The sequence below is a fragment of the Camarhynchus parvulus genome, chromosome 28 (assembly GCF_901933205.1).
Source record: "Camarhynchus parvulus chromosome 28, STF_HiC, whole genome shotgun sequence".
NCBI classification, from domain to species: Eukaryota; Metazoa; Chordata; class Aves; order Passeriformes; family Thraupidae; genus Camarhynchus; species Camarhynchus parvulus.
The window spans coordinates 4,514,777-4,540,571 of record NC_044598.1 but is presented as its reverse complement, the minus strand read 5'-3'; the positions used below and the strand labels follow the sequence as shown (position 1 = coordinate 4,540,571).

General features: G+C 47.5%; 1 protein-coding gene across 1 annotated transcript in view; it reads right to left on the bottom strand.

Annotated features, from left to right (window-relative positions):
* REXO1 (RNA exonuclease 1 homolog) overlaps positions 1–25,795 on the bottom strand; it is a 47,281-nt gene that overhangs the window by 8,474 nt on the left and 13,012 nt on the right. Inside the window, exons 2-11 of the mRNA XM_030966782.1 lie at positions 20,049–21,799; positions 16,558–16,659; positions 14,095–14,296; positions 13,272–13,435; positions 11,070–11,207; positions 8,149–8,272; positions 6,966–7,079; positions 4,665–4,802; positions 2,569–2,682; positions 1,367–1,440 (exon numbers count right to left, since the gene is read on the bottom strand). Of these exons, the coding sequence (XP_030822642.1) occupies positions 1,367–1,440; positions 2,569–2,682; positions 4,665–4,802; positions 6,966–7,079; positions 8,149–8,272; positions 11,070–11,207; positions 13,272–13,435; positions 14,095–14,296; positions 16,558–16,659; positions 20,049–21,799 (2,921 nt within the window). The remainder of the gene's footprint in view (positions 1–1,366; positions 1,441–2,568; positions 2,683–4,664; positions 4,803–6,965; positions 7,080–8,148; positions 8,273–11,069; positions 11,208–13,271; positions 13,436–14,094; positions 14,297–16,557; positions 16,660–20,048; positions 21,800–25,795) is intronic.

Genomic DNA, 25,795 nt, shown 5'->3' with positions numbered 1-25,795 from the left:
ACCATTGCAGAGCAAAACAATTTAAGTTGCACTTGTTTTATCCCCTTAAGGGAAGCCCCTGTTCTTCTAAAGGCTTAAACAAGGATTTCCCACCCCTGTGCTTGGACACACACACGTTTTCTAACCAGCTTACTGCTCCAGTTACTGAGAATGGTGTCTCTTTACAAATATTTTCTGCTCTCAAAGCCCTTCTTCACCACTGAAGGATTCTGTGCTCCCCAATACCCCAACATTACAAATTTTCACTGCATGCTCTGATGCTGAGCAGGCTGTGGATTCAACCTTAGATCTACCAAAGGGTGCTGTAAAAACTGGGGGCTTAGAAATAGGAGGGAGAGGGACTTTTTATACTGGTATGGAGGGACAGGAGCCAGGGAATGGCTCCCACTGCCAGAGGGCAGGGCTGGATGGGATCTTGGGAATCAGGAATTGTTCCCTGGCAGGGTGGGCAGGCCCTGGCACAGGGTGCCCAGAGAAGTGATTTAAAAAAAAAACTAAATTCACGTGGAAAAGAACAAAAAGTAATAACCTGATCCCATCCAATCTGACTCTGCAGGGCAGGTTTTTATGGTGTAAATAAATAAATTGTAATAAACCTTGAATTTTGCCCAGAATCACTTTCTACCTCTAGCTTTTGGTTCTCCCTTGTGTGGCTGCTGCCAAATAAAAAAATGCCACTAAAACAATGACAAGGAACATGCCCAGAGACCTGAGAGAAAAGCACAGGACAGACTGGGGATGCTGGGCTGGCACACCAACTCTCCTGCTGCCTAAGGGAAAAGAAAAAACCACCTGTGCAAAGGTAGACACTGCTCTGCTCCATTAAACTCCACATCTGAGAAGGTTCTTCATTCTTTTTTCTAGTGCTGGGCTCCCTCAAAAGAAGTTTTGTGATCATTTGGAGTTACAACAGGCTCATTGGGAAGGTTCCTCCCCTCATTACAACCACAAAAACTTGTCAGAAAAGATCTGTCCACCAGGATAAAGTTACCTTAGCATGGGAATCTGGAAAAGATGGAAAAGGGGTTTGGCACTGTTGCCAAGGCCCTGAGACTGCTCCTTTAAAGGAAATCCTTTATTTCTCATTCCTTCTGTGATTCACTGAAGAACATCAGCTTTCCTATGTCCCTCAAGCAGATGATAAATGATCAGGATAAATGAACCCAGCTCACTCCAGACAGCTGAGTGTCAAATACTGGATTTTCCTACCACTGCAGAGCAAAAACAATTTAAGTTGCACCTGTTTTATCCCCTTAAGGGAAGCCACTGTTCTTCTAAAGGCTTAAGCAAGGATTTCCCAGCCACTGCCAGTGTGAGCAGAGCACAAATGTCACTGAGAATAAAGAGGTGTTGTTCCATCACTTACTTTAGCAACCTGGCAGCCTGGTGACCCCACAGCTCCGGAGCAGCAGCTGTAGTGAGTTTCCCACCCACCTGGCACTGAAAGAGAAAGAGATGAAGGGTCAAGGAGAAAAATCTTGTTAACAAGAGACCTGAACTTCAGCTTTCACTGCAGATCCCCTGGATAAGCATGACAAAAATGTGTCAAACACAGGGGAAAAATAACTGTGCATTCACAGGCAGCAATCTAAAGAGTTTAAGTCTCTGGTACTCAGCCAGACAAACTCCAGAAGCCACTCAGCTGCTCTGATGGAAAACCAGAGCACAGCTCAAACTAGGTTAGTGCCTTGCTGCAAATGAATTCAGCCAAGATCAGTGAACTCTCCTGGGAGTGACAGACCTCTAGTGCTCCCAGTCAGCCTTTTAAAGGGCTGATTCTTTTCCAAAAGCACAGGAAGGTTTTTTCCTTTACTTTTCTGAACAAAGATGAAACCCCCCTGCTGCAGCCCCAGTGTCACGTTCTGAGGACAGCCAAGCCCAGCAGGTCTTTGTGAGGTCATTGCAGTGACTGGCACAGAACTGCCACCACCTGGGAGCGTGACAAGCCCCAAAATCAAGCTCAAAGCTGAGGAAGAACCTGTGTTTGGGGCTGGAGCACAGGCAGCAGGGCCAACCTGTGGTTATTAATTGCTGTGGTGTTGTTGTGGGTCCCAGGATGAGGTGAGAATTGACTTCAAGTTCTTAGAAGGCTGATATATTATATTGTATTATATTGTATTATATTATATTATATTGTATTATATTATATTATATTGAATTGTATTGTATTGTATTATATTATATTATATTATGTTATATTGTTATAGTAGTAATGTTTAAGTATAATAAATATTATATTATATATATATATTGTATTAATTATATATTATATATATATATATGATATTATTATTTTATATTATGTTAAAATTATATACTACAACTACACTAAAGAAAGAGAAAGGAGACATCAGAAGGCTAGACAAGAATGATAATATAAACCCCGTGACAGACTCAGAGAGCCTGACACAGCTGGCTGTGATTGGCCATTAACTGAAAACAATTCACATGCTGGGTAAACAATTCTCCAGATCACATTCCAGAGGAGCAGAACATGGAGCAGCTGAAGTTTCCCAGGAGAAGCAATGCTGGCAAAGGGATTTTTCACAAAATGTGGCAGGGCTGTACCTCTCTGCTTGCGCAGCCGCCCCCAGTGATGGACGCACTCCTCCCTGCGGATGCAGCTCCCCGAGGCTGACACCATGTACTCGGTGCCACAGCGACAGCAGATCCTGCACGAGGCTTGGGGACAGGAGACAAACAACAGCCAGGTCACTGCAAGCAGCCCTTCCTACCCCTCACCTGGCCAAAGTAAGTAAATCACCATCACTCAGCCCCAAATGCTGTTCAATGATGTTTTTTCTTATAAAATATTCCAAATGTTGTTGCAAATTCCTATAAAGGCAAAGCAAGCCCTCTGAAATTTGCCCCCCAAACACTTCCCAGAGGCAAACACAGACTCTCCAGTGGCTTTGGTCCACATAAGCTGCCCCCAGGTCCAGCAAGGTTTGCTGCACTGTTTCTCCATGCACAGCAAATTACGTTGGAGTCTAACACAGTTATTTTAAGAACAGGATAAATAAGTCATTCTTTGGACACCAGAGCTAATGAAGCCTGGTTTCCAGGGGATCTGTGCCTTGTCACTTCCAAAGGACATTTTAGCCCTTCTAGGGCACAGCTTTTCTGTCAGGATTTTCCAGCAGCTGGATGAAGGAGCACTTAGGGCAGGGCCTGGCAGTCTGCAACTGCTCCCTCCTACCACCTCTGCTTTTACTGCCCAAAATGGGGAAGGGACTGCAAAAAGCCACTGGGAAGGAGCTATTATTCTTCTGATCTCCATGCAATTCCGTGATTCCACCAAAATTCCATTTTGGTGTGAGCATAAAGTTGTTACCACACTCCCAGCTCTGCCCAACTGGTCACAGTGGCAGCAACAGCTTTAGTTAAACAAGGAGAAATTCAAAGATCCTGCAACATCTGCAGGAAACTACAGGAACAAAACCAGGAACATGAGCTCAGGTTCATATAAAGGAGCTGGCTGGTTCCTGGGAAAAAAGGGCTCTCACAAATACAGCACTTGACAGTGTTAATGCAAGAGAGCTTTTGCCCAGGTTGCTTCAGCAACCACAGGACAAATGTAGGCACAAGGTGTTAACATGGATGAGCACTTAACACACTTCAGTGAGGTCTCTCCACACAGATGCTCAGGGGAGCGTGGCAAAGCACCTCAACAGAAATCACCAGTCTGGATTTTGTCCCTGCTGCAGCACAGCCTGCTTTAGGCAGGGGCTGAGGAGCACAAATCTTGCCCTGAGTTCAGAAAATTCAGAGGAAGACTCCATCCTGTGGGTTGACCCAACCTGTGGGTTCAAGGCCAGGTTGGATGTGGTTTGGAGCAACCCAGTCTGGTGGAAGGTGTTCCAGGGAGTGGAATGAGCTGGACTTTGAAGTCCCTTCCAATCCAAACTATTTTGTGGTTTTATGATCATTTTGTCCAGCTGCACAAAGGGCTCTGGGGAACTATTTGGTCCAGCAGTGCCACGAGATCAAAAAGAAAATTCTGCAATCCAGAGCAGCAGAGCAGGACCCACTGCAAAGCCAGCCTGGCCCTGTGTCAGTCCTTATCCCACCATAACAGCAGCTCACACAGACAGAGACAGAAAAAAATCCTTCCCCTGGGAGAGGGGAGGGTCACAAAGTGCAGAACAGGAGCCTCTTTCCAACCTGGTCAATTGTTGTTCTTTGGCAGCACAGAATCCTGGAACTGCTGAGGGTGGAAAACACCTTTAAGATCAAATCCAACCATCAGCACCACCACCATGCTCACCACTGAATCATGTCCCCCAGGTGCCACATCCACACATTTTTTCAACATTTACAGGGTGATGACTCCACCAGTGCCCTGGGCAGCCTGTTCAATGCTTCACAACCTTTTCCACAGAGAAATTTTCCCTTATATCCAATCTAAACCTCTCCTGGTGCGACTTGAAGCTGTTTCCTTTCATCCTGTCACTTTTTACCTGGAAATTAGAAATTAGAAACCTCCCTCAGCCTCACAGACTATAAACTCTGGGTCAAAAATAGCATTCTCAGGATGTGAAAGCTGAAGAGACTCTCCAGAGCAGCAGAGTTCTGCAGCCACACTCCCCATCCCAACAGCATCAAGGGGCAGCTCCTGCTGTGGCCAGCAGACCCTGCAGAAGGAAAGAGGCAGCAGAGCTTACAGTCAGTGACTTTCTTCTCCTCTGCAGTGAAGAGCACAGCCCGTCCAGCCTTCTCAGGGTGAGGCATTGGGTACCCATTCTCCTTGAGCTGCTCCTCAGTCATCAGGTACTCCTTGAGGCGCCGGTACAGGGCAGCTCCTGCACACAAACACAGACTCAGCTCTCAGCACCAAAGCACTGCCTGCATCTCTGCCTTTACCAAGTCTCCTGCCTTGATAAACTGAACTTCCCCCACTATTCTGAACTTGTCTCAGCTCAGTATTTACAGGGGAATAGGTGTTGGGTGGTCATTTTTAAAATCTGGCCGTTATTGTACAAGTTGATTTTTAAACTCCTTGAACAAGGAGCATTAAGTCTGGAAAGCACAGCTGGAAGAGAATTCCTCCAAAAGGCCCATCTTCAGCCTTGCTGTTACTGATAGAACCAACCCAATTTGTGTTGAACGGACCTTGGAGATCATCCCACTCCACCCCTGCCATGGCAGGGACACCTCCCACTGTCCCAGGCTGCTCCAAGCCCTGTCCAGCCTGGCCTTGGGCACTGCCAGGGATCCAGGGGCAGCCCCAGCTGCTCTGGGCACCCTGTGCCAGGGCCTGCCCACCCTCACAGCCACCAATTCCTTCCCAATATCCCATCCATCCCTGCCCTCTGGCAGTGGAAAGCCATTCCCTGTGTCCTGTCACTAAATGTGAGATTTCTTCCATTTTAATGTTTAAATGCAACAGCTGATAATTGGTAACACAGCCCTCAAATACCCCTTAAAAGCCACCCACAGCTCCCTAAAAACTTAATTATCAGAAGTTTCTTCCTGCTACTGATTTCAGGCTGCTTGTTTCATTTCACAGAATAATTATAACTTCTTGCACTCTGCTCAATATCTCCTTTGGCTGCTACATTAAACCCTTCCAATATTCCTGGGTGCCCTTTGATGTTGCTTAGCTGAGCTATATTGGCCCTTTTAAGCTTTCTCAATGTCAATTCCTTCTGCTCCATGGCCTCCCTGGCTCTCCTCTGATCTCCTCCACAATTTGCCTACATCTCTTGGCAACCAAAATACCCATAACTGATTTGAGCCCACATGAAAAATGCTCGTGGCACAACCCTTTGGCTACAATATGACCTTACTGTGACATTGGGGAAAGTGAAACTGAGCCCTGCAGAGATGGAGATTTTTAAGTTTGCTTTTTAATCTGACAGGCACATTGTAAAGAACTGCTTCAGGGCAAGAAAGTTGAAGTAAAATAATGCCCAAAGCACAAGAGGCAGCTCTGAATGGTTATTGATGCTGCATCAAAGCCAGCCAGGCTGCAGCAGTGACCTCAGAGCCCCAGTGAGGACAGAAGGAGGGCACTGGTCAGTGGTGTCACCATCCCCCAAGGGACTCTGCAGCTCTGTGATGCAGCCAGAGAACAGAGAAATCCCAGCACTTCATGTCATAAAATCCTGAGTGGGAAGGGACTCACACGGATTACTGATCCCAGCCCCTGTCCCTGCACAGCCACCCCAACACCCCCACCCTGAGCACCCCTGGGAGTGCTGGTCTGGGTTGGGACAGACCTTAGAGACCATCTTGTTCCACCTTCCACCAGCCCAGGCTGCTCAGAGCCCTGTCCAGCTCTGTCACCCTGGGCAGCAGCAGCCACTGAGAGTTCAGGTGACACCACGAGTGACAGGCACGACCCCACTCCCCTGCACTTCCACCACAGCCAGCTTCACACAGGCTCAGAGACTGGACAAACCATGGAATCCTGGAATGTCCTCAGTGGGAAGGGACCCTCAGGGATCACTGAGTTTCACCCTTGTCCCTGCACAGCCACCCCAAGATCCCCACCCTGAGCAGCCCTGGGAGCTCCTGGAGCTCTGGCAGCCTTGGCACCATTCCCTGGGGAGCCTGGGCAGTGCCCAGCAGCCTCGGGGGGCAGAACCTTGCCCTGAGCTCCATGCCAAGGCCTGGCCCAGCTCCAGCCCTTGCTGGGCTCCTGTCCCTGTCCCAGAGCAGAGCTCAGCCCCTGCCCCTGTGCCTGCCCTGGGGAGGAGCTGCAGCCCCCGAGGAGCCTCCCCTCAGTCTCCTGGGCTGCAGCTGAACCAGCCAAGTGCCCTCAGCTGCTCCTCAGCCCCTTCCCCAACTCCACGTCCCTCCTTTGGGCACTCTCCAACAGCTTTGGATCCTCCTGACAGTGTGGTGGCTAAAGTGCCCCCAGCACTGGAGGTGAATGCACCAGCCTGATCCTGCACCTCCCAGTCAGTGTCACAGCTCAGCTCCCCCTCAGCAGTGACAGCCCAGCAGGAGCAGGCTCTGACCTGTCAGATCCTCGGCTCTCAGGCTCCCTGAGCGGTTCAGAGTGAAGCTGGTCTTGGCAGCAAGCTTCCCTCCCAGCACAGCCTCGTGGGACACCACCTTCTTGTTACTTGTCTCTGCAAGGAGAGGGGAACAGCACAGGAGGACAGAGATCAGGTACCAGTGGGTGACTTCAGTCCTAGTTTGGGACACTACACATGGGCAAAAGAAGGATTCTGTTTACTCTCTTTAACTCTTGTTTTGCTCCAGAAATGGATTCTTTGTGCTATATGCTAGCCCAGCATTTCCATCCCAGCACCACAGAGAGTATTCTGTTCACACTGCCAGCCCACAGCAATTTTAAGGGCAGCAAACACACTTTTCCAGTTTTGTTAGAAACTTATAGCTCTCCCTGCTCACTCTGCACAGTCAGCCCTGCAACTGACCAGAAGAGAGGAGAAAGCACAGAAACAACTTGACCCCTTCATGTGCTGTGTGAGGGCATCACCCACCCCCAGGAGGCAGCTTTGATTCTGGGGCCCTGCAGACCAACCTCCCACGCAGGATCCTTCAGCTTCTTTCAGAAAGGAGCTTCAGAGCTCTAGAATATGCTCAACACATCAGACAATGGCAGAGAGGGGCTTTTTACTAATCATTAACTGGCAGCCCTCTCCTAAAGGCCAGCCTCCAAGTTCAGCTGCTCTGCCTAATGGCCAGGAACATAATGAAGACAGAGGGGAGAAAAGGGAAGAGACCAAAGAAAAAAAAATTCACAAGAACAGCACAAATTGATTGTTTAATGTACCCTCTCGAGAGCCAATAATGAAATGTCTTAACCCTCTTCGTTTCTCTCTTGAAGCTTAATGTGTGTAACAGATTTCTGTGGTGATGGACGAGTCTATCACTTTGAAGGCATCATGTGAAAGTTACTCCATTAGCAGGGCTTTTCATTTGAAAGAACTTGTGCTAAAAAAAAACCCACCCATGTGGCATTATCTCCATTTAGGCTGAGAAAGCCAACAAAGCATTGCACGACCTGCCTCTTGAAGGCCCATTAAGGCTTGCCAGGCTATAAAAAGCTAAACTGGAGCTGTTTGCCTTTCAGCATAATGCTGCTGAGAAATGGGTTCTGGCTTTTGAAACAAGTTTCTCTGCGTGGTTTGTAATCCCAGCAGGGCTCCAGCTGTTCAGCTGCAAGGTACCTACTGTTGGTGCTGGCTGGGGAGTTGGGCACGAGGCTGCGGAGCTTCTTCAGGGTGTTCACAGCCACGTTCAGGTAGATGTTGCGGCTCGTGCTGCGCTCGTAGGCCACCTTCTCCTCTGCCAGGGCCTGGGAACAGCACAAGTCATCACCACACACACTCCCTTCACTGCTCACAGACCCACAGAATGGTTTGGGTTGGGAGGTGATGAGGTCTCTGGTGTTGAGATGACCCCAAGGTGTTGGAAAGTCTCTTTTTCCCAGCCCCGAGATGGAAGAAGAAGGAAGGATTCCTTAGGCTCTCATTCTCAAGGTTGTTTATTTACTCTTATCTAATACATCGTCTGTCTGACCTGCTGAGATCTGTCCAGCAGGTCGGGTTGAGGCACACTGACTGCCCTCAGGGCAGTGTTATCTTTTTATACTAAGAACTACCTGTACTTTATTTACAATCATTTTCCAGTACCTATCACCTATGTTAGACAGTCTGTCTCTACTCTAAACGAACCCAAAAGTGTCACCATCACAGCAGAAGATGGAGGACAAGAAGAAGAAGGAGAAAGACAGAACACACCCACATTCCTCCACCTTGCCTATTGAACCCCTATTCTAAACCCCCAAAATTCTACTTTTTCACCCTGTGGTAAATTCACTATCATTCTATTCAAACCCTTGTGGCTTGTAACTCTTCACACAAAGTTCGTAATTGTTTCCATGGGTTAAAATCAAAGGCACAGGTGTCTTCGACTCCATGCCAAGGTCTCTGAGCCCCCTGCCAGGGTCTGGAGTCCTCCAGGGCAGCCAGAGGAATGTCCTGGGTTCTGACAGGGAGGAACCTCAAAGATCACTTTTTTTCCACCTTCCACTATCCCAGGTTGTTCCAAGCCCCCTGACACTTCCAGGGATGGGACAGCCACACTTCCATGGCTTTTGGAGAAAAGAAATGTTTGGCTCTTAAATACAGACTCCAAGTACTGATGCCTCAGGTTTGAGCTTTTCTATTTTTCACATTCTGTGCTGCTTTAGTGGGTGGGTCTGCGTTCATATCAGGGGATGGTGAGCTCTGTGCACAGAGCAGGAAGACAAAATAATTCCTGCTCCAGCTGGGGACCAAGGACAAATGATCCAAATCTCAGGCCAAGAGCACAAACAACGTGGGCTGGAGAGAGAAAAACAAGCAGGATGGGACTGCATGGGCTGGGGTGGAATTGGACAATGAACTCCAATATGCAAATGGAGCAGAACTGATCAAAGTGAGAGACCCCCTACCCGGTCGTGCATTTTGTGACCATTTTGGCTTTTATCCTGGGTGCAGCCCTGGCTGGGCTCTTGTGCTGCCCAAGGTGGATCCATTGAGGCCTCCCAATAAATCCCTGCTTTATTCTTTAGCTCTGTCCAGTCTCTGTTCTAGCTCAGCCTTCACAAGACATCAGTAGGACCACCAAAAAAAATTGCCTGAGAAGGAATTGAGTAGTAAAGCAGAATATGGCACCAATATGTACTTGCTCAGGTAAGTAAGAGGAAAAAAGTAATTTTATTTTAAACAAAGTGCTGGCAAAAGCACTTTCATGTGAAACTTTCCTGAAGAGATTAATAAAACTTTCCTACTTAGCAAAAAAAAATAAATTCAAACTTTAACATATTTTGAATTGGTATCATCCCTTCTCTTTCCCCCAGTATAAAGTCTGCTGCCACCTTGGCTGAAGTATTCCAGGGCTGCTCTTGCTCCCAGGAATATCTAACGTTGTGACGGTGTTCACAGGGGTCTGAGGATGAGTGAAGAGATGAGGATTTGACTCCATGTTTCAGAAGGCTTGATTTATTATTTTATGATATATATTATATTAAAACTATACTAAAAGAATAGAAGAGAGGATTTCATCAGAAGCCTAGCTAAGAATAGAAAAAGAAAGAGTGAATAGCAAAGGCTTGTGGCTCAGACAGAGTCCAAGCCAGCTGACTGTGATTGGCCATTAATTAGAAACAACCACATGAGACCAATCACAGATGCACCTGTTGCATTCCACAGCAGCAGATAATCATTGTTTACATTTTGTTCCTGAAGCCTCTCAGCTTCTCAAGAGAAAAAATCTTAAAGAAAAGATTTTTCATAAAAGATGTCTGTGACACAACCTTGCCATGTTTTCATCAAGTAATTCTTGATTCTTGTGCTTGGAACTGCCTGGGCAAGGCTGCTTTCCCCACTTTGGTGCAGTGCAAGATCTTAACTGGTAAGGAAAGGAGGTTTGGCAAATGGTGACTCTTGGGAAGGTGGAATCCCACAAGAGAAATCCTCGTGGTGTCTGCTTTGTTTTGGAACACACCACACAATGCCCCACATTTACCCAACTAACAGCCAAGCTCTTCCAAGAAAATGTATTACTCTCTCCACTCTGCTTCTGGAAATCCTACTATACTGTCCCTACTGCTAGAAAGCTCCTTAAAAGTCTCCTTAACAACCTTCAGAAGCAGCAAGGAACCAATTCCCAGCCAAACACATCTATCCCAAACACTTCCCTGTGCTCAACACTCTGATTCCAGGAGGTGTTTCTGGCTGCAGCAGAGCAGAAGCTCTTTGACCACAATGCACATTCCTCTGTTTTCCTCTCCTGGGGTTATTAAAGGGCTCAGGCAAGCTTTCCAAATGAGATTTCCTACTGGAAGCCCCCACTGGAATGACACTTGCTGTTGCCCAGTCTGGTAATATTTAATGCCAATTGTGGATAGGGGAATCTTCAGGGAATCAGGGAATGGTCTGCCTTGGAAGGGACCTTAAGATCATCAAGCTCCCACCCCCAAGTTTCTGCAAGCATAAATGCAATTCAGTTTTCTGGATCTGCTACCATTTTAGAAGGTTTTGGCCAAGGCAGAGGAGGTCATTCCCTGCTGCAAACATTATCCCTGAGAAGCAGGGATGTGTACAGACCTTGTCGAAGGCTTCCTGGGAGGAGGAGCAGAATTTCAGGCACTCATCAATGAAGAGGTTGAGATACCTCTGACGAATGTTGGTTGGGACTTTAGCACCAAACTCTGTGGGAATAACAGGTCTCTGTAAAGTGGTGCTCTGGAGGTGAGACAGAGAGAGAAAGAGGCTGGTCAGGCTCCAGGAGGTTGCTCTGAGGCTCTCCCACTTCCTGTTATTAATCATGGGGTGACTTCCTTTTTGAAAATCTGCCCAAAGCCAAACTTAATACGCAGCACTTTTGGTACTAAAAATACCGCTTGAGGCTTCACCACCTTCAGTGCTCTCAGTCCTTCAGAAAACAGCTGTATTTCACTCTAAGTCAGCCAGGAGCCAGGCACTCCAGTGGCATTAGTCACACACAGCATTCCAGAGCAGGGCATGCTGACATTTCCACTGAGAGGGCCAAGGTTAGGATGGCACCAAGCACCACTGGAGCCATGAACAAACACCACCAGTTATGGGCACCACACACAGGTTTGGTTCTCTGGCTCTGAAGAGGGAGCAGGAGGCTCCTCCTGCCAGGCTGGCAGTCAATTATCCCACCCCCATTCCTGGGGCATTCCTGCAAATTGATTGCATTGGGGGTTTTCTTCCATTTTTCATGCCAATCATGAGGTTCCTAAAAGGATTTACCCCTTCAATTTAAGTGCATGTTCTTCAAAAGCTGCATGTTGGACTGAGCTATGACCCACCACTGCAGCTTTCCATTTCACACCAGTGTATCCCCCACATCACAGCACACTTGCCTCTTTTTCAGAGAGGAAAATGTTCATTCATCTCTAAAACCCCCAATTATTTTGTCAGTTGTTCTCCATCCCACCCAAGAGATATCCATAAACCAAGCCATCTGCTGCAATCTGGAACAAAAACAGCTCTGTGGAAGATGTGAGCTTGTTCCAAGGGGAGCAACTGGTCCTATCTCAATGGGAGAAGTGCTCATTTTCCCCAGGAGACACTCACCTTGATACCCTGTTCAAGGGGATTTGGTCTTTTTCATTAAATATACAAATTCTCAACCTCTACTATTATACCCTTAAGCACCTCTGTAACTCTGCTAAATATTTTATCCCTTCAGTTATTTCTCTTATTTTTAATCAGCTTCAAGTTCTACGTTACTATGGTGGCAGTTTGGGTGCGAAAGGAAAAAAATTACTTTTCACTCTTCTAGAAATAATCAGAGCAAGTTATGACAGATCTTGACACAAACCATCATCAATACAGGGATTTTTAACCAAGTCCTGGCACTAACCAGTTCTGCCATCCACCCCAGCAAACAGCTCCTTATGCCATCCCCAGGCTGCTCCAGGAGGAATTCTGCTCTCAGTTGTCTTAGCAAGTAACAGGAAAGGAGGGACTTAACAGAATCCCAGAATGGTTTGGGTGGGAAGAAGCTTTAAAAATCATCCCATTCCACCTCCTGCCATGGCAGGGACACCTTCCACTGTCCCAGGCTGCTCCAAGCCCTGTCCAGCCTGGCCTTGGGCACTGCCAGGGATCCAGGGGCAGCCCCAGCTGCTCTGGGCACCCTGTGCCAGGGCCTGCCCACCCTCACAGCCAAGAATTCTTTCCCAATATCCCATCTAACCCTGCTCTCTGGTAATGCTCTCTCCCTGTGTCCTGTCACTTTGCTTAGGAACTCACAGCAAAGGCACCCAAAGGCTGGGCAGAGATCCCAGGGGGTAAAGAGAAACAAAACAAAAGCAACTAACAAAGACAAAATAATCTTTTCTTTAAACACCAGCAGCAGCATGAAGTTCAGTGCTCACATTTTACTATCTAGGTCACAGAGGGACGCTATTCAAAACCACCAGTGTGGCCCACAGAGCCTGGCAAGGCCATGAATCCATCCCTGGCTTTTGAGCACGGGAGGTTCCAAGCCCCTGACCCAAACACACCCAGGCCAGTCAGCACAAGAGAAGGCTCAAATTGGAGACAAGTGATCAATATTCACAGAGATCAGAGCAGCATTTAAGTATTTCTACCTTTTTAAGCTCCTACCCCTCGAGTGTTTAATTTTTTATACAATGCTATCTAGGAAGAAACATACCCACTCAATCAACATAATCAAAACACCACTCTCAGGGAGTGCTAAGTTTGGAACAGCAGGATCAAACATTCCACCCTCCCTGGGGAATGACAGGAAAGAACTCAAATTCCCCTTACCTGTAAGGAGGGAACATGTGCTACCCTTTTGGGCACGATGGTGCTGGTGGTCTTGGAAGCCATCCCAGCCAAGGTGCAAGGTTTCAGAGGAAGGGTGGAGGCTTCAGAGTCATTGGAAGGTGTGACACTCCTGCCACCAACAGCTGCCTTACTGCTCCCAAGGCCTGCAGGGAACACAAAACACTCAGGTACAAATCCTGCCACTGGGCTCCAGGCTGCCAGAATGAACTCACTATCAAAGGCCAGTACTGCAAGCTGTGATTTTCTCAAATCCAGGTCTCCAAAGGGACACAAATTGGGTAATTTTAACCACCTTGCAGGCAAGGATGAAGAAATCTTCTGCCAGGAAACGTGTCTCATTTGGGTTTGTTTTGGGGTGACTGAGTCAGCAGAGTTTAAAGAGGTAACTCCGTCAGCTGGAGGCACTGACACCCCACACGTCAGCACTGAGTCCTTCCACCACAAAGGCACAACAACGAGCCTTCATTAGCACTTCCCTCCTGCTCCTGCCCCCTCCAGGCTTAAATGGAAGAGGGAATGAAGAGCAAACACAATCCAAGGAAGAAACAGAAAAAGGAGAGGCTGAAGTGAGGGAGGCTGAGCGAGGCAGATCAGGCTGGACATGTCTGACCCGCTGCTTTTCACAACAGGGTGGAATTTCTCAGGCCTTCCACTGGACACTATCAGCCAAGATTCAAGTCATGGCCGGTCCTACACATCCCCTGACAGTTTCACACGTGCTGAGGAGAAATGTAAACACAGGGTAGAGCCTTTAACCAGGGGGAGGACAGGACAGCGACCCCAAATCCCACCGCTGGCTTACTTTGCTTGGCTGCTGCGGTGAGGGCTGCATTTGGCACGTGAGCAATCCTCCTCTTTTCTCCTGGCAAACAGAGAGAGGTCTTTTGAACAGCCCCAACCAGCTGTGCTGCCTGCTGCTGAGCCAGCTGGATCCTCTGGTAACACACCTCCTGGGCCGTGGGGGGACGGTAGGGCCGCACCACCGGCTTGCTCGGGGTCTCTGCCTGCACACACAAACAGCATTTAGGGCCAGCAGCTCCCCTGCTCCATCCACAGCCCTCAGAAAGGTCTCTTCTCCTCAAGCCCTCTGTTAGCAAGTACAGGGTTTTGAGAGGAGAACATCCCAAGTGTCTTCCAGAATGAAATAATTAAGAGTCATCCTTTAACAAACATGGCATTAATGATTCATGCTCTGGGAAGGCCTCCCAGCTCACCGGCACGTTCCTCAATTCATGAGCTGCTTTTAGTGGCTGTGCCCAGCCCAGTCCTGGGCTCTATCAACACCCTCAGCCTTGCCCTAGCATACAGACCTAGCCCTGTGCTGCCTACTTTGCTTTTTACTGCGATAAAAAAGTGACACCAATTCTCCAGTCCTCTTTGCCACAGGACACTGAGCTTCATTGCTCCCTCCCTGAGGACACCTGCATTCACCTCTGCACCACAGCAGCTCCACCTCTCTGCAGCCCTGGGACTGCTTAAAAGCCTCACAGAGAAGTATTTATGGGATCAGAGCATTACATAAACTGATTTTCTGAATTTCAAACAGGCTCTGTCCCTGCCCACTTCTGGAGGCACCTCAGTTACAGCACAAACAGGTTCCACACGAGCTTCCTTTGATGGCCAAATTTAGGTTTGCAGGAAAAGTGCCAAAAATTATGTCAGCAAAGAGAGAAGTTTCCTAGCAGCAGAAGTACAAGAGAAGCAGCAGTAGCACAAACTTCTCCCTCTACTTAAAAGCCTTTGAAATGTGAGGAACAGACCTTCCCTCCTGGAATCTCCTTGGAGGAGGGTGGCCCAGTGTTACACCTGGGGGCAAAGCTGGCACCTCCTGCATTCCCGGCCTCTGATGCTGACAGCAGCTTCTGGATACCAAACTGGGTGCAGTCAGACATTAAATTATAATTACAGACTTCCAAGCAGCACAGGCCACTCATTTTCTGCCTCACCTGCAATTCCTTTGGCCCCCATTTCCCCTGGCAACCAACCCTGAACTCAGCTCCCTCCCCTCCTCCTGCTCAGTCCCATAAATCATGAGCAAGACTGAACAAATACTCCACTCAGAGGGACACAGCAAAGCACGTTCTGAGGTGAAAAGTGGCAGCTGAGGTGTTACAGCACCTCCTGGGCAGAGCTCTGAGCTGAGAAACTGCAGGGAATGCAGGTCCTGGAGCTGCCCTGGCAGCCGAGCACACCAGATCAGCTCTGTTTGCCCAAGCAAAGGCTCTGCTGGGGCTCCCATCTTTGGAAAGCATTTTGGGATCAGCTGTCACATTAAGAAAATATATTTGAAGGTTTGTACATGTCTAAAAGGTGCCTCTTTGCAATAAATATTTGAGTTAATGAATTTCCAAGCCATTTGCTTCAGTCCCTTATCTCTTCACTTTGGAAGAAAGGGCCCTTATCAAACCACATGAACTGGCTGGAGATATGTAGTTAAATAAAACCCATTGTATTGACCCCAGGGCTTCAAATTATTAAAGGCAAAAAAATCCTTCCTAGGCAGAGAAGAAAGGCAGAACAATTAATTTGGACTACCCAGCTCAAATTAGTGCACAAGCCTCCACTCTTATCCTGCTGCAACATAAAACTAATCTGAGATCACCACCTGGAGGGAAACACATTAAACCCTCAGAGAAAACATGAATTAAAATCCCAAGGAGAAAGGAATAAAAAAATCAGAATTTTTTGCTTCTTCTTTGCTTTTTTGTTTTGTTTTGTTTTGTTTGAATTTTTCTCCTCTGTATTTGTACAATTGGGAAAAAAGAGCATCCAAACAAATACTGCTGAGATCTTGGCTGATTCAGAGCAGATGTAAGGTAATGGTTTTAAACATCTGATCAAATTCCTGTAGTATCTTTTAGATCCACAAGGCACAGAAAAATACCAGCAGACACAGAGTGACCTTGTGTCCAGTTAATTTTTATTGAAATCTCTAAATTAAGCTATACTGGAGAAAAATGAACACCCCAACCTATCCCAAAGGGTCACAAAGAGCACAATCCACTCACTCTTCCCAGCCTAACCTTGGTTTTAAGGAAGGTCTTTTTGTTTTGCTGCCACTTTTAACTGATCCTAAGCATGGGAGATTTTTGAAGAATTGGAAAGAGAGGAAATAAAACAGCCATAGACTGATTCCAGCACAAACAGCTCTCCCACTGCTGCCTGGCCCTGGGGGTGCAGCCTTTGCCAGGGTCAGGACAGAAAATCCCCACTTGGAACAACCTAAACTCATCTGTTTCTAATCTGCTTCTAAATCTGCACTTACATTTCCTTGTTTGACAAGATGAGAGATCCTTCTTTTTTGGCCAGGAAACAAGGTAGTTAAATTATCTTCTGTCTTTTCTTCATTTGCTTCCTCTTTGGATGGCTGGAAAACAAAAGAACAGGAGAACAGACTTGAAGATCCCTCACCAGAGGAAGATGTGGAAAGTCTCCTTTTGGGTTAACCTTGCAGAGGACAGGTGAGAACACGTGGCCAGCTGCTGGGCCAGTGACAAGAACCTTCTAGAAGCCACCAAGGAACAGCAGCAGGACATTCCCACCCCAGCAGCAGCTCCATGAGCTGGCATGGGGCAGGATCAGCCTTACCTGGCACAGGAGCCTTGACCAGCCCTCCCCTGGCAGCCACTCACACTCCTCACCTCCCATGGCATTTTCAAGTCCAGGGGGTTTAGGGTGGATTGGTTTTTAAGAAGTTGGGAACTGACTCATTCTGCCCTGGGCAGGTGCTGACACCTGCTCAACACCAAACCACAGTGCCCTCACCCCACATTAGGGAAATATTTCCTGCAGGTTCAGCCACAGCTGTCACTGCAGGAAGACTCTGGTGACACAGTCCAGCTCATGTCCAGACACTCAGCAGGAGGCAGAAGCACCTCTCCAGCCAAAGCTACTCCAAGCTGACACCTCACAGCTGCTCCTGGACAAGGAGAACCACTTGGAAATCTGCTTGAAATTTGACTCAGTTGTTAATTGATAGAAACTTGTTAAGTGTTTTGTTTCTCAAAATCCCAGCTGCTCTCCAGACAATCTTGTTTTCAGTTTCTCAAAACAACTCCTGGCAAAACTCTGACATGAGCTTGACAATCCCTGAAATTCAGCAGCAGAGCCAAGACTGGATTTAGGGATGAGCTCGGGCAGCACTTGGGACAAGGCTGTGTTAACACCACAAGGGTCGCCTTGAATCACCTGGCTCCCCATGAACCCCAGAGTCTGTTAATTCACTTACACCCCTAACAAACTCTCACAATGCAATTCTGCCAGGCAGAAGCACTGCACTGCCACATGCAGCTCCTGCAATGACAGAACCCTGGAGTATCCTGAGCTGGAAGGGACACACAGGGATGATCAGTGCAGCCCCTGCCCCTGCACAGGCACCCCAACAACCCCACCCTGAGCACCCCTGGGAGCTCCTGGAGCTCTGGCAGCCTTGGCACCATTCCCTGGGGAGCCTGGGCAGTGCCCAGCAGCCTCAGGGGGAAGAACCTTGCCCTGAGCTCCATGCCAAGGCCTGGCACATTACTGAGCCCAAACAACACAGGGTTGTGTTGGTTTTGCACAGCCTGGTGTTTGGTAGTGGGGGATGCACAGAGGTGGCTTCATGGTGGAAGCTGCTGGAAGCTTCCACCATGTCCAGCAGAGCCAATCCCTGATGGCTCTGAAGATGGACAGGCTGCTGGTCAAGGCTGGGCCAATTAGAGGAGATGGGAACACTTCTGTGCTAACAGATTTAAGAAGAAAATCAAAATAAAGTGAGGCATGCAGTTTTAATTCCAGCTAGAGAAGAGAAGGTGAGAACATGTGAGGGAAACAACGTGGAGACACCAAGGTCACTGGAGAAGGAGGGGCAGGAGGTGCTCCAGGCACCAGAGCTGAGATTCCTCTGCAGGCTGTGGTGATGACCATGGTGAGGCAGCTGTGCCCCTGCAGCCCCTGGGGATCCATGGGGGTGCAGAGATCCACCCTCAGCCCATGGGGATCCACATGGGGGATGCAGAGATCCATGGCGGATGCAGAAATCCACTCTTAGCCCCTGGGGATCCACAGGGGATGCAGAGATCCACCCTCAGCCCATGGGGATCCATGGGAGATGCAGAGATCCATGGCGGATGCAGAAATCCACTCTCAGCCCATGGGGATCTATGTGGAATGCAGAGATCCACCCTCAGCCCATGGCAGAGGTGCCCATGCTGGAGCAGTGGTTGCCTGGAGGAGGCTGTGATCCAGTGGGAGACCCAGTGGAGAGAGAGGGGCTCTGCTTCCAGGCTGGAGCAGCCTGGCCTTGGAGGACTGCACCCATGCCACAGCAGTTTTGGGGGGCTGTGTGCCCATGGGAGGGACTCACATTGCAGCAGTTTTGGGGGGCTGTGTGCCCATGGGAGGGACTCCCACTGCAGCAGGTGTGGCAGGGCTACTGCTCATGACACTGGACCCACATTGGAGACTTTCATGGAGAGTTCTCTCCCCTGGGAAGGACCCCATAGTCTCACAGGGGAAGGATTCCTCTCCCAGAGCAGTGGAAGAAAATCTCACTGATGAACTGACCAAACCCCCATGGCCTCTCTCCCTGTGATGTCAGTGGGAAGGAGGGAGGGGCAGGGGTGGAAAAAGCTGTTTTAAGGGCTTATTTTACTTCTCACTATACTCCTCTGATTGTGTTAGCAATAAACTCACTTTCTACCTCTAAGCTGAGCCCTTGGAGTGTTCCCTCCTGGTCCTTACCTCAACTCATGAACCCTTGGTTTGAAATTTTTCTCTCCTCTGTGCAGCTGTAGCAGGGGAGGGCAAGTGAGTGACTTCCATGGGTGCCTGGTGTTTGGCCAGTGTCAAACCACAGTGGGTCCATCTAGGAAATCATGCCATAAACAAAAAACATGCCCCACGACCAATCCCACCCACAGACACCCATCTCCCAAAGAAGGATCCCTGTGCTGCAGTGAGCCTCCTTCCCCAAGCAGGAAACCAAACCTCAGCACAGGGATGCAAAGGAGCCACATGTGGCTGCTGACAGCTGAGTTTTGTCACTCCAGGCCACAATTAACTGTCTGCTGTAAGTGGCAGCCCCTGGTTCAGCACTTTCTGAATTCACTGATCAGTAACTCCTGCTACAAATTATATGCCTTTTAATTATTTTCGTGTTATGTAAATACTGTCTTCTTTTTCTCCTTAGTCTGAAGCCTCTGGTACCATTGGAAGAAATTTTACCTTCCATTTCTGGTTTGCACGTCCCACAAGGTATCCAGAGATCCTGAGGAACTACCTGTAGTATGCACTCAGAATAGGAAAGATGAATTTGGGGAGTCTCCAAAGTGTCTGACAAATACTGGACTTGCACCAACACCCTGTCCAGGTTCTACCTGCCCCAATGTTCCTCAAACTCTGCTGCAACAAGAAGGCAGTGCCCAGGCTGGCAATCTTAGATTGGCTTTGAAACCCCCAAACTCACTCCCTGCAGCCTTCTCTCCAGCCATCCACACCCCCAAGCTTCCCAGGCCAGATGGAGACAAAAGTAATTGGTAATCTTGAAAGTCTCCCACACAAGAGGGGACTGAAGCCTCACATTTCACAGCAGCTTTGAATCCAACAGGTAAATTCAGAAGCAAACACTTCCAGGCACTCAGCCACAACAGGGAAGAGATTCTTCCAACACATGGAGTCTCCCTCTTCAGCTACTTTAGACAAGCAGCACCACTAAACCAAACCAGAATCCTTCCACCTTTGGAGGGGAGAGAACCAACACCCCCAAACCAGCATTACCTGTTTGCCGAGCCTTCCCTTGTCTTCCGTTTTCACATCTTTAGATTCATTAAAGATCCTGAGACACTCCTCCATGGGATCTGACTCAAAGTCCACATCTTTCTCAAGGATGGAATAATCAATGTCATCAGATGTAGAGGAAGATGATGAGGACTTGGACAGCTTTGAGCGCTTTGCTTTCTTTGTCCTGTCCCTGTCACTGTCAGAGGCTGAGCCAGAGTCAACCCCATCCAAGTCTGAGCTCACACCAAGCAATGAGGAGGACAAAGGCCGGCCTTTGTCATCCTCATCTCCACTCTCATCCCCAAACAGGTCCACATGACTCAAACTCTGCTGCTTCCGACCCTTCTTGGGGTCTCCTTGTCCTGCACAGCTGACCTTCTCCTTCTTTCTCTCCAGGGAGCTCTTGGTCCCTTTCTCCTTGTTTTTACGACCAGAGCTTTCCTTGCCATTTTTCACATCAGCTGTTTTGCTCTGAGGATCCTTCTTGCTGCTCCCCACTTTCTCTGGGCCCTTGGTGACACCCTCGCTCTTGCTTTTCCCTGAACTGCTGGTGCTGGACTTGGATTTTTCTTTCTTACACCCATCTACTTTTTCTGACTTCTGTTTTTCAGGTTTCTTCAAGTTCCCATCTGTTTTCACTTTGACGCTTTTGTCTTTGCAGTTTTTCTCTTCATTCTTGGTTTTTAATTTTTCTTCTTTCTTGAGCACTTTGTCTGCATTTTTATTTTTCTCCTTCTTCCCAGCCTCACTGAGGCCTGGTGCTTTACTAACATCGGTTTTCTTCTTTTTTGTTTTGTCTTTGGAGTCTTTGTTTTTATTTTCAATTTCCTTGTTGTTCTTACCAGAACACAACTTCGCTGCCTTTGAGTTCTTGTCTGATGAGTTCTTGGCAAGGTTTTTCTGTGAATTTGGAAGGTCCTCCCTGTGCTGTGCTGCTTCTTTGCTCCCCTGGGAAGCAGAGCCTTCCACTTTTGTGCTCTGCTCTTTGCTGGAGGACTCATTTGACTCACTCTCAGAACCAGCTTTTGAGGGTGAACTACCAGAAGCTGTTTTATATTCCACCTCAGCCTCATCTTCAGAGGAGGAGAACCTGGCCAACACCTCATCATCATCGGGATCTTCACAGAGCTTCTTCCTTGATGGAGAGTAGGAGTCCTCATAATCAGAGGCCCTGTCCCTTTTGGACCCCTTGGTTGTGGCTTTGCCCAACAGCCTGGCAGAGTAATTGGAAAGGGGGTCATATTCCAAGTCTGTGGAAGGCTTGGAGTCATCAATCACATATTTGTTGTTAGTGACAGTGCTGCTGTATTTTTTATTCTGCACCACAGCCTTGGGGACGTACTCCAGTGAGCTCCCTTTGGAGCGGGAGGAATCCAAAGTGTATTTACTGGAGCGGCCAGCAGCAGCCAGAGGAGTGGGGTTGTAATCTGAGTTATTATTGAAGTTATAGCTCCCTGGATTGTACTCCAAGGATGCAAAGGAATCATTCTGAGGCCCAGCAGCTGACACAGGTGAGTTTGAAATGAGTGAGGAGCCCTCTGAAGCACCAAACTCCTTCGTGGTTTCCAGCAGCTCCTCGTACTTCTTCTGCTCCCTCTCCACTTCGTTCTTCACTGCCTCAATGGCCTTGTTGACCAGCTCCAGCTCCAGAATTCCAGGTGTGACATCTGTAATGTCAGCCAGAAAGCCATCCTCCACCTCCAGCGAGGGCCTGGGCAGCTCAGGGTTGTAGGGATCATAGCCTCGCTCTGCAAAGAGGGAAAAAAAATCATTTACTGCCAGCATTTCAAGTAAAATTTAAAATGAGGTCTTTTTAGAGTCTGCTCTGATCAAACCCCAACACTGAATGACACAACCAAAAGCCACACTCTTGCACCACATAATAAATAAATGTAGGATACCAAAAGCCACCAATGATATTCTCTGGCCTAGACTAAACTAGATTGTAAAACTTACTCCCAGGACTAAAGATCTGCTAACAAAGTGCTTTTAAGACTCATGGAAAACTCTATAAATTAAATATATTTCAGGGCACCAAAGGATAATCACTGTATTAGGCCCAAGGGGAGCTGACTGTGCACAAAACTATCTGCTAAATTCAATGAAGCCACCAAGGAGGAAAGAGGATTCCAGTGAGAAATTGTGGATTAGGTTCTCACTTCCCAATGCCAACACCTGAAGCCCACCAAAAGCCTCCAACATTCCTCAAGGCTCAGAGATTCTCAGGGCAGCTGCAGGAAAACCACTCTGATCTGAACTGACAAACTGAGAGCTGCTGGCAGGAAGGAAAAACGACAACAGGCAACACAACTCAACCACTCAGAGCAACCACCAAGACAAGAACATTGAACACACAAAATATTTCCCTTTTCCACACTCCCCTGTCCAGAAAAGTCCCTTTGATGGCCTCTTCTACATCCAGCTTGGAGAAGGCTCCAGGGAGAGCTCAGAGCCCCTTGCAGGGCCTGAAGGGGCTCCAGGAGAGCTGCAGAGGGACTGGGGACAAGGCCTGGAGGGACAGGAGCCAGGCAATGGCTCCCACTGCCAGAGGGCAGGGCTGGATGGGATCTTGGGCAGGAATTGTTCCCTGTGAGGGTGGGCAGGCCCTGGCACAGGGTGCCCAGAGCAGCTGGGGCTGCCCCTGCATCCCTGGCAGTGCCCAAGGCCAGGCTGGACAGGGCTTGGAGCAGCCTGGGACAGTGGGAGGTGTCCCTGCCATGGCAGGGCTGGGATGGGATGAGCTTGAACAAACCATAAACCACAAACCATTCTGTGATTCTGTGGAATTCTTTCAACCCCCAGCTGTGGCTCAGGGTGCTCCCAGGTGTGGCTGTGGCTGCAGCTGCCTCTGCCTGGGGAGCTCCCTGGGCTGGGCTGAGCAGGCAGAGGGGTCAGTGCCACTGTGTTTGTGTCCCCAGTGGAAGGACACGACTCCAGTGAGGATGCCAGAGCCTGCATGGAGCTGATGGTGTGGAAGATCAGAGAGGATGGCCCTGGATCCCTGGAAGTGCCCAAGGCCAGGCTGGAGGGGGCTTGGAGCACCCTGGGATTGAGGAAGGTGTCCCTGCCCATGGTGGGGGTGGCACTGGATGATTTTTAAAGTCTCTCCCAACCCACACCATTCCAGGACTCCAACAATGACAGAAGCCTCAGGAACATTAACAGCTGCTTTCTGACTCTGAACTGTTTTCAATCCTTGTTTTATCACAGCATCTCTGGATGCTGACATTCCAGAGGAGCTTTTTGTTCTCTGCTACAAGGACAGTACAAAACTGGCTCTCCAACATGGATATGCTAAGAACCAAACAAACAGCAAAGAGACAGAAAACAGAAAATTAAAAACTTCTCAGGTCTAAGAGGGATGAGAGATTTTCTGCAGTCAGAAAGAGACAGAGTTAAAAGAGCTGTTTCTATCATTCTCATAAGACTGAGGGGTTTGGGGTTTTTTGGGGGGGCAGGAGTAGGTTTGGGGTCTTTTTAGAGAGGATACATAATTGCAGAGCTTACTTTGGCAACAGGAAAAGGATCTCTCTAGCAGTTGGCACAACTGGCCCCCAAGGAAGCAGAATGAAAGAGGCTGGGTTAAAATACAGGCACCAGTTTCAGAAAATACTTTTTGTCCCTTTGGGTTTGCAAGGTTTTTCTCCAAACCAATTAGCTCCTGATTGAACAGGGACTCTGGGCAATGGCAGAGTGATGTCACCACCTTCCACAGGCCTGCCTGAGCCCTGCTCAGAGCCAGAAATGTGGGGAAAGAGGAACAAGGTGCTATTTCTAAAGCCAGTTCCCCTCCAGCTATTGCAGAGATCTGTAATGATGACACAAAGAGTCCCATGGTGTGCTCCTCCCTGGGACACAGGGAGGGAGCAGGTGACAAACCAGGGACAGAGCAATTCCTGGTTGGAAACCTTGAAGAAAAGCAGGTAACAAGGCAAAAACATGAACAAACCCATATGCAAACAGCAGCAGCATCAAGGCAAGGCTATGTAGAGATTATCAGAATTGTTGGGGATAAAATCAGCCTAAGGAGTGAGAAGGAGCAGACAGCTCATGTCTGACCATGGGGTGAAACATCAGCTCCACACTGGCAGAAAGCACCAGGAGTCAGCTACTACCCTCTCAGTCTGGACTGAGACCCAAAATGCAGCACAAATATTTGAAGGGAACAGCTGAAAGGCTGATAATTCATGCAAGGCTAAATATCAGATGGCCTGCAAACAGAGAACACAGAGTCTGGATCTAGAGACTTGCCAAAAAAAAAAAAGCAACAAACCCTAACTAAACAAAAGCCATCTTGTACATGCAGAAAACCAAACTATTTTAAATAGATCAGGATCAGGGAAAGCAGAGGGCAAGCCCAGCACAGACGTGGTGGCTGCTGCTTATCTCTAGCACAAAACTCCTGGCACATTTTCTGTGGCTGGAATGATGAAAACACACATTATAACCTCAGGACATGCCACAGGCTGTGAGCCAGGGCAGGGAAAGAGCTCTGTGAAAGCGTGGGGGAGGCCTGATGGATTCTCCAGCACTGCTGATCAAAGGCTGCCTGGCCAGGAAAGACTTGGGTAAGTGGCTCCATGATGCCCACCAGCTCCATCCCCTCTGGCCACGAGGCATCTGCAGAGAATGCAGCAAAAACAGGGCTGCAGGAGGGGTTTAATTTATACAAAAACATATATACAAAAAAATTTTTTATATAACATTTTTATATATTTTTGTATAAATGTTATATATAAATATATATTTTATATTTTATATATAAGTCATACAAAACATTTTTATATTAATTGAAATGTATATTTATATCATATATTCATTTATATTCATATTTATATGAACATAAATAAATATATTATCAATATATATAAATAAATATATTATTTTATATATAAATAGATATTTTAATATATATTGCATATTAAAATATAAAAATTTATATAAATATATAAATGTAAATAAATACATATTTATCTATATATAGATACAATTTATGCTATATATAATATATAATGTACAACATTGATATAATTTATATAAATTAATTTATATAAATTATATATTTATATTTTAGTATAGTTTGTAAAATATTTATATTCATCAAAAATGATGTTTACATTTATATATTATATATTTTATATGATTATTTATAGATTTATTTTATATCAATTTTATATCTATTTATATGCACACATATATGATGAGGCATAAACACACAAGTCTCCAAACCAGAGATGTTCAACCTGCCATTTGAAATCAGCTTTTCAGCTGCCAAACTGCACTCCCAGGAACCAGGAAAGGGAAGGATCCTGCCCCTGGGATGTGACACTCACAGGAGTCTGCTTCATGTTTTCCTTTATTCCTCTTCCCTTCACCAATACCTGGGCACTCAGGGGTGCAGGATGAGCTGCACTGGGGTTGCTGCTCTGCTGCAGCAGAAGGACGGAGGCACTCCTCTTTTTGGAGGGATGGAAAGCAGAATCTGCTCTGACCCTTAGGAATCTCGAGATCATGAGACTTGAGATGCCAACTCCTGGCAGGACTGTGAACTAAACACTTTTTAAAGTACAAACTATTTTAATAAATGATTGTACCTCAGATACATGAGAAACAAAAGTGAGGTTACCATCAATATTATAGAAAATAAGTTATTAATATTAAATAAGTTATTGACATTAATCTTATTAATATACCATTAATAATTATGTCTATTATATTAATAGAGACACAGAGGTCTCTATGCA